The sequence below is a fragment of the Heliangelus exortis genome, chromosome 20, assembly GCF_036169615.1.
Source record: "Heliangelus exortis chromosome 20, bHelExo1.hap1, whole genome shotgun sequence".
In the NCBI taxonomy this organism is placed as follows: domain Eukaryota; kingdom Metazoa; phylum Chordata; class Aves; order Apodiformes; family Trochilidae; genus Heliangelus; species Heliangelus exortis.
In genome coordinates this window covers 4,535,546-4,544,485 of record NC_092441.1, presented here as the reverse complement: position 1 = coordinate 4,544,485, position 8,940 = coordinate 4,535,546, and the positions used below count along the sequence as shown (strand labels likewise).

The 8,940-nt window shown below is 43.7% G+C and overlaps 1 protein-coding gene across 5 annotated transcripts; it reads right to left on the bottom strand.

The window, feature by feature from the left end:
* Nucleotides 1–415: 415 nt before the first annotated feature.
* On the bottom strand, nt 416–7,528 carry TMEM100 (transmembrane protein 100). 5 transcript variants are annotated; one of them, XM_071763973.1, is made up of 3 exons: nt 7,378–7,528; nt 4,554–4,708; nt 416–2,047 (listed from the first exon to the last, which is right to left on the bottom strand). In XM_071763973.1, exon 3 carries the CDS (start codon nt 1,983–1,985, stop codon nt 1,581–1,583), a length of 405 nt encoding a protein of 134 aa, XP_071620074.1. In that variant the 5' UTR covers nt 1,986–2,047; nt 4,554–4,708; nt 7,378–7,528; the 3' UTR covers nt 416–1,580. The 5 variants fall into 5 exon arrangements, with proteins under 5 accessions (XP_071620074.1, XP_071620070.1, XP_071620075.1 ...); XM_071763969.1 differs by lacking the exon at nt 7,378–7,528 and adding an exon at nt 7,207–7,371; XM_071763974.1 differs by lacking the exon at nt 7,378–7,528 and adding an exon at nt 7,064–7,085.
* Between the last annotated feature and the right edge of the window lie 1,412 nt (nt 7,529–8,940).

The window sequence follows — 8,940 nt, the reverse complement described above, 5'->3', positions numbered from 1 at the left end:
ACCTGCAGAAGGCTCTGTCCTGGGGCACCTGTTCAGCAGGTGGGCTCTGCAGCAGCACAGCCACAGCCCTGGTGGATGCCAGAGGCTCTGGAGGGCAAAGAGGAAGCCTGATAGCATGGGCCTCACTTGCTCCAGAAGGGCAAAGCAAAACTCACATCCAGCCCTTCTGAGTCTGAGAAAGTAATGGGAAAAAAAAAAAAAAAGACAGAGGACTCCATTCAGCCCCTGTGTCTTCTGACACCCTCATATACACAGGCATGGAAGTCTGACTTGGTTCAGCACCTCTTGTCCTTCAATATATAGATGTAGAAATAATGTTCTGGTTTGCTTCAATTTGGGATCAGCCCCTCAATTATTAATTACATATGAAAAGCTGGAAGACCTCTAAAACACAAAAGTTACTGAAACGAGCATCTCACTCACAGACACAGGGCACCTGTTTTTCATAAAAATTCATAATGCCAAAGCTCCTTCAACTAACACTTACTACACAAATTACTTTCCTTCCACGTGTAATTACCAATGGTTGTGTCTAAAACTATGCAAGTATCTGCAGAACTGAATGTTACAACTTTTCAGTAGATGAGTTGAATCAAGCTGGAAGAGGGATGAGCTATCAAACCAAAAGCCACTGTCTACAGAGATTGCAGAAGAGGTCAGTAGTACATGTGTTCACAGTTATTGTCACAGGTGTTGTTCTAGAAAAATGGATTCATAAAGCCATCAAAGCTGAAGATACAAGTTATATTGATAGCAATAAAAAAATATTTTCTAAAGGTCTAGCAGCACTGAATATTATTTAATGAAATTTCCTTTTTTAATTTTATAGTAAAATAATCAAAAGTGCTAAACCTGACCACTTTAATTTACAAAAAAAAAAAAAAAAAAGCCTCATGTTTTAAGCTATAATCATACCTCGTTATTTAGGTTAGACAATATAATTACACATTTCTACCTATTTCTATTCAATAGTAAAACAAAATTAATATTAGTTGGTTTAAAAAAGGGGGAAAGTACCACAGATAATGAAAGTTACATAAAATATAAGAGTCAGCTTATTGAACAACCTTCTGTGTGTTTGCTTCCTATTACTTGGGTGCTTTGGGTTGGTTTTTTTTTTTTTTCTATTTTGAGCTTCAATTTAAGTAACAAACAATCTGGCCATAAGCTTGCTGTCACTTCAAAGGCTATGACTTCTCCCCTTGGTCAAATGTCACAGTGTGTATTTTAAGGAGATCTCTGGCATTTCAAGTCTTTTATTCTCTTAGTTCTTACAAGTTCCCCTTCCAACATGATCAGTATGTTGGACAACGCAGTTTTGATGAGTCAGTTATGATGCCATTGTTTTCTGTGAAGGAAAAGTGGGTTTTCCTCTGTCTTGGAAAGAATCACTACCGAGTCTGCAGTAAGAAAAATATTAAGAGAACTTGCAGAGTTTTTAAGAGTATTTCTTAATCCATTCCATTTTCACTTCATTTCATTTCCAAAGTTAAATTAAAACCTGCAATATTTCCTACTGGTAAATAGTCAAGTTGACTTACAAAGGTTCTGTCTTCCATCCAACCTTCTCTAAGCTGTCTTTAACCAAACAAGGTTCGCTGATTTGCCACAAGTGCTGTCTGGCTCTCCCGCCTCTTTGCTTTCTTTTTCTGCTGCCTGATTTTCCAGCACACTGCACTAGAAGCCAGCAAAAGGAGTCCTGATGACAAGAGGACTAATCCAAACACTGAGATGATCGATCCATGGGAATTGAAGATATATGCCACAGCAGTAACCACAGTGCCAGCTATGAGGATAACCACACCGAAGGGAATGGTGCAGCGGTAACAGGAGAGTTCTGCTCCCCCCGTGGCTGCAGTCAGCTGGCACTCACTGACCAGAGGGATGGTGGTGATCACACAGTCATTGTTATTACTCTTCTCTGTGGTTACAGGATCAGGATGCTTTGGAGTGCCCAGGATCTCTTTAATAGGTTCGTTTGTCATCTTGATTGTCGTGACTTGGTCAGTTCTTAGCCTAGAGCAGGCTCTGCTGAACACGCCTTGCACTGTGGAGAAAAGAGCAGGAGTTCAACCAAGGAGCATGATCATTCTGTGAGAAATGGGTGACATGGAAGTATTCCCACTGGGGATCACAAACAAACAGACACTCTGACCCCACGAGGATTTATGCACAAGCTTAATTGTAATGCTACTGATTGTGATGGATCTGAATCAATTGCTTTGGTAAACATCAGTATGTGTGCAAGTGCTCAAAAGAACAGTTCCAGACCAAACCAGACACCACTCTCAAAGTGTTGTGGGCAGTATCCCTCCTGGTCAAGGCAAGACAAGCCCATGGCTCTCCACTGCTACAGGTTGCCATGACAGACCTCTGCCACCTCAGTGGGACTCTGCTGGTGTGGAGGCCACCCTGGAGGCTGCAGTGAGCCTCTGACAGTGCTGAGGCTGCCATGGCTGTGCTGCCTTGGACCAGTCTGTGCTCTCAGGGCACCCCACTACATATAACAGACTGGGACACTGGTGAACCACTGGATTTTCCTTCAGGCAGTACCTCACAGGACTTCTCCATTACCCTCTGGTATGGTCTGTGTAGCCTTTTCTCCTATGAGCAGGATGGGATGCACCTCAGAGAACAAGGAAGAGTGTTGGCAGTGTACTAATGCTTTTATCACTTTTATCACCTTTGCATCTGTGACTAGGAAGTTAATTGCCAGATACTTGTATTCTCCTTTTCCTTTCCCACCACTCCCACCCTTGTTGCTAAGATATCTTTGTCCACTGTGGAGAGCCCTTGGTTTTGTAGTTCAGTGCCTCATGTGGTGGATTGTGTATTTTGTGAGAAAGAGGATTTCACTATTTTTAAACACACACATAGAGGGGCTGTGCTCTGTATCTAGTCAGAGAGTTTCCTTGAACCCTAATGTGAGAAGGGAAGCTCAGATCTGGCTTCTGTTTTACTGCTCTAAGGAAAAATGCTCAGCTCAATATTGTACCCTGCTGTACACAGATAGCTTCAGGGCTCAATCCTGCCACCAGCTACAAGACAGAGCAGCTTTTCTCTCCCTAAAGGCAACACTGAGCACCACACAGCTGAGCACACACAGAGAACACATGCTGACAACACGAGGCAATGGACACAAACTGGAACACAGGAGGTTCTGTCTGAACATCAGGAAACAGTTTTTTTACTGTAAGGGTGACTGAACACTGGAACAGGTTGTCCAGGGAGGTTGTGGTGTCTCTATCTTTGATTCAAAAGATATCTGGGCAGTCCCGGGCAGAATTCTTTAGATGATCCTGCTTGAGAGGGACAGGGGATGGACCAGACGACCTCCAGAGGTCACTTTCAATCACAACCATTTTGTGATTCTGTGTTCTTCTGTGATGGCACTTGGTATTTCCAACGGCAGACAAGGGATCTGATCAGTGCTATCAGACAAAATATGTCTTTGCTGATACCCTGGATATCCCAGTTTCTCCTAGGTTCTGTTGCATTGTCCTTTGAATCATAAAACATGATTAAGCACTAGAACCCCCTTGACCTGTCCCCACACGGATCTGAGCCCAGGTTCTGCATTTCAATAACAACATAGCACTGAGATTCACATTGGTGCCATTATGTTCCTGCATTACTTGTCAATAAAACACTACAGAAGTTCAACAAAAAGGGAGAATGTGGTCCCTAAATGTCACCTTTTTCATTTACTGTTAGACAAAACTAAGTTTGTTCAACATGTTATTATTAAACTTGAGGAAGGAAAAATTTGACGTTTTCCATATAAAATATCTCTTAGTTCTACACACATTGTACTAATTATTCAAAAGTCTAAAAATTCTCTCTAACAGTCATAGAAATAGGGAAACTTCCCAATAAGGGAAGTGTGAAAAGGCTTTGGATTTGGCTCATAAAAACCATGATTATTCTGAAAAACTTTAACATTCAAAGTATATTTACTCCTGTTTCTAGAGTCCTTGTATCTCTGTTTCTGATAATCCCCAGTGATCATTAAATCTTTTAGACATCTTGTACATAGATTTATGAAGAATGAAGATACATTTATGCACTTGAAACTAACATGATTTTTTTTAAAAAAAAGCCAAATGACAAAGTTAAGTCAATGGCAAAATACCTCTTGACTTGTGAGGAGCACACGTCTTGTCTGTAGGATGGAATCAGACAGGCAATCACATATAACAAATAAACAAACCTCTACTGAAATACCATAAGCAAAATAAACAACAGAACCTATATGAAGTGTAAGTAAAGGTATTCACCCCCAGAATAAAGGGCACTAGATCCTTATTGCCAGCAAAGTCACTTCTGACTTACGCTGACAGGTGATTTGGTTCAAGTTTCAGGGTAAGAAATTTAGGCAAAGACACCCGGCAAGACCAGCATCCTCTCACTAATCACACTACAAGTACAGTCTTAGGGTTTTGTGGCAACCTGTGGCTAATGCTGGATATAGGGGAGAGGAGTGTTTTACCCACTAGTAAGTGTAAATGGAGATTTACTGAAAAGTCATGGAATCTATCAGCATGCACACTTACCAGGTCCATGAGAAATCCATCATAACAAATCCCTTGGCTCAGGAGAAGACTGCTGAAGATGTCAATGCACAGCAGTCACACAGCTCCCAGCTCTGAAGTGTCAGATGCTGCTGAACAATGAATTGGAGGTGACAATATTCTTGCAAGGAAGTTTCCTACAAGAAAAGTTGTTGGATACTTATCAGCTTCTTAGGAACAAAACTGCTGCATGGAAAAGCTCCCTCTGTATGCTGAGCCCTGCTCCTATCCTAACAGAAGCAGGAGATGTTCTCCCTCTGGCTCTCCTAGTGGCTTCTGCCTCTTTTCTTGGCAGCAGACACCTATTTCTGGCTCTCTGTAACATTTCCCTTTGATGATGTGACGTCTCAATGATGAGTGTCACAACCCAGACAAGTCCCCCAGAAGGAGCTAGGAGGGAAATGTAATATGTATGAATTTTTGCAGTTAAAAATGTCATTTAACTTTATTTCTATTGCTCACTTCACCTATGTGAATCACAGCTCAGAATACTTGGGGTTTTGTCTCTTCTGTGTCTACAGTTTCTTTGAGAAAATCACTGCATCTCCCCGTGCCTTGGTTTCTCTAGCTGTAAACTGTTAGTGACAACATGCTTGCCACTAAAAAACCCTTTTAAATCAATTCTACTGTAACAAAACTTAAGCAATATAATTGTGGAAAGTCCTCTCAGGGGAAAAAAAAAAAAAAAAAAAAAAAGTGAACTGAGTCCAGGCACTCACTGTATATTTACTGTTTTTCCTTTCTGTTATTAGATTTTTCAAAACAAGATTCTTAACTCAAATAGGGACAAGGCAGAATCTGCAGCAGTGTGACAACTCCACAGAAAGCAGAGCTATGGAAATTGTTATCAACTGCAGAAACAGCTGTGAAATCACCAAGCAGCTGGGTAAAACTTATGAAGCAGCAGAGATCTATGCTGCTAATCTTTTTCAACATTCCCTTCCTATATGTGCATGATTATGAAAGATCATTTCAACACTGAAGCAGGGAGTCCTAAGCAAGGATGAGAATAAATTAATCAGAATAAATTCATATGATGATAAACTTTAAGGGCTTTTTCTCTTTTAAAGTTATTTTGACCATGCTAACGTTTCACAGGCACAAACTGCTGCTGTTCTTCTCTAGATGATCCTTGAAATAAGCCTGTGACATAGCTAAAGTATATTTAGCTGATTATTGAAGTTAGCTAATAATAAGGAAGTCTCCTTGCTTATCTCCTTGACTATATTCCTAAGCATACTACATGACAATTACTTTATATTGTTTAAAATTTGGAGGGAAACACGGAAAAAAACAACCAACTTGGACAAATGGTCTGGATTACATTAAAACAATAGTGGACTTATGAAATTATCTTACAGTTAACTTCCACTCATATTACAAGAATTATAATAACATTTATTTGAAAAGTTCTTCCTAGTGCAATTGTGCCCCCTGCTAGCATCATTCTTTGGGAAGATTAATTACCCTGTCAGTAATTTATTTGTATTTGTTCTTGTCTACATACAGTTTAGGTAATGTTTGTAAATTAATGTTTTTATTTTAAAAAACAAACAAACAACAGAGCAACTTTTTATAGACAACATTTCTTCCCTCTTCTTTCACTCCCTCACCACAAAGCTGAGAAGCAGAAACACATGAAATCTGTCCATTAAGTTTCCAATGTTTTAACTCAGAATAATTTCCATGAGGTGCTTCCATGAGAGCCTTCAGGCTCTGGACCTGATCGTATCTATCTTGCATAATATTTCAAACACCCTTTTTTGCTTATGTCAGCTTCCAATAAATCATAATGCCCATGTTTCACACTTGGTTTTGCATTGAAGAGACTATGGAAAGTAGCACAAGGAGTCGTTCTTTACTGAAGTAGAGACAGAGTTGATCTGGAATGCAACAGACTCTGCTGGGCACAGTCCCCCAGCTCTGCCCCACGTGAATGCTCTTTGAAATACAGACCCAGAATTTGTACTAACAGGGCTGCAGGATCAGGCCCTGAACGACAAGGGTAGGAGGAGAGCACATTACACCCATGCCAACTGTCTAAGCCTCGGGATGCCGATAAGTTTCCACCACAAGATTTTAGGTAATACAATTACCAGATGCAAGCTCTCACATCTTTTTCGGTTTTCAAACGCAGTTGGAGGGCAGGATGGGAGCCAAACAAAACCCTCCCCAGACAAACCTGGTTATCTGCAAACTGGAAAACTTTCAAAAGCGTCTGTAAACACACACGCCGAGGGCAACCAACCCACTGCGTGTCATGCCTGTCCCCAAACACCGATGCAAGAGAGGCGACCAGGCAGGGAAGGCTTTCTGCACGCCAGGGACGAGAAGGCACAAGGAGCTCCGGGGGAGCACCCGGTGCCCGGCAATGCGGGGAGCAGCTCCGACTGCGGCCACCCCCAAGTTTTTCACTGGAACACTTCATCCCCCGGGGAAAGCCCGGTGAGCACACAGGAGGGAGCGGTGCTAGGAACCTCCTCGGGACACACCGGCGGGAGCGGAGAGGCTCCCTGGGGTGCCCCAGCAACCCCAGCCCGTCCTGCCGGTGCGGAGAGCCGGGCTGCGGGTACCGGGCTGCGAGCCGTGCCGTGCCGTGCCGTGCTACCCGGTGCGGTGCCGAGCCGTGCCTTACCTCCCGACTGCCGGACGGGACTGCGGCGGACAGTAGCCCGGAGCCAGCGTAAGAGGGGGATGCAGCTCGCTGCACAAGGGACTGTAGACAAAGTTCTTGGTGAGAGCGAAATAATTAAGGGACCGGAGTAAATTCCGCGGCGGGAGCTGCCGCGGGTGGGGCGGCACTCACCGGGGAAGGTCCCGCTCGGTTTTGGGAGGGCGGCCGGGAGGAAGTCTCTCCTTCAGGGGCCAGGCTGGGCAGGGCTGCCTCTCTGCTTGCCCAGCCCTCCGGGGTTCTGCCTCTCCGGGCCGGCGGTGCGGGCTCTGCAGGGTTCGCACGCCCCTTGCAGAGAGGCGCCCGGGGGGATGTGCGTGTCCCCCGCTTGGCCGGGTCAGGCACCGCGGCACCGCACCGCACCCCGGACCTGTCGGGTTAAACACGGGGGTTGGGAGAGTATTTTCCAGCCCTCTCTGCCCCCCTGCACGCCACAGTGTGAGCACCCATCGCTCCCGACCGTGCGGCCGCAGGGACCCCCGGGATGCCAGCGATGGCAGCGCCGGGTGGTACCGCGGGAGCGCAGCCCGGGCTGAGGTCCAGGAAAACTCCTCGCTGGTGGTTAAATGCTCGGGAATGAAACGAGGAGGAACGGAGTTTTGGATGACAGAGGATGAAGTTTTAGGTATCACCTAGAAATATTTTAACTGGCTTTTCCAGGCTTTCATCACTCAGTTCATCACCATACCAGAAGTTTGGGGTGGATGGCCACAGATGTGTGTAACTTTTTACCACAATTTTTGTTCTTTTTACACAAGAAGTTGACAAATTTTGTTTTTAAGGCTTCTAAAAGACTTGTTTGAATTTCGCAGTTAAGCTTACCCAAAGTTTATATTTAAAAGGCACAATTTTATCAGTGATTGATAAAAAAATCAGTGCACCAGATGTATTTAATCAGCCCACTCTGTCTCTGACAGCATGCGTGTACTTTTGACTCCCTTTCCAGGGTGAAATCCTGGCCACACTGAAATTAATAGCAAAACTTCCATCGACTTCACAAGGGCCAGGATTTCACCCTGTGTGTCATTAAGAACTCCCCAGTGATGGAGATCCTGCCAAGGGTTCATCTCCTCCAGCTGAATCAGCTAGGGTGTTCTGGAAGAGCTCCAGAGCTTTATACAAGAAACTGGCATTTTTTTTTTTTTCCCCATTTGCTAATGGTCCCTTCAAATACACCAGCATTTCAGCAGAAAAAACAAGCAAACTGAATCTGAGGGAAATTGTCATTACAGAGTCCTTCCTGTCCAAAGTCCTGGCACCCATGCCCTGTAGTATTGAGATCAAACTTGACAATTTCCATCCCAAACCAACCAAGTTTCCTGCTCCTCAGGTTGGGTGGCTTTTAGCCCTATTCTGCTGGTATCCAGGAACCTCAATCTTGTTCCCTGCTGCATGTATTCCTAGGCAATTCCACATGGATAAGCAAGCCTTTGGCTGAAGTAGCTCTTTCTTTTGGCAGTTAAACCTTTAATATCCTAAGAGGTAGAAATCAGATTCTTTAAGTCTTGCTTTCTGTGACAGATTTTTCAGATGTGGGCTTCCCAGTATTTTTCGTAGAAGTGCAAGTATTTTCCTTTTTCTACCAGAAATATTAACATTTCATAATTATCCTCTGATTGCTCAGGACTTTTCTCAGGATTTTTCTCTGGTGTCAGTTCCATTTATCACTTTATAACAGAAATTCTTGTTGTTAGCACA

Coding starts and splice junctions, on each gene's coding strand:
- TMEM100 (XM_071763973.1), bottom strand. CDS start 1,985: ATGACAAACGAACCTATTAAAGAGATCCTGGGCACTCCAAAGCATCCT.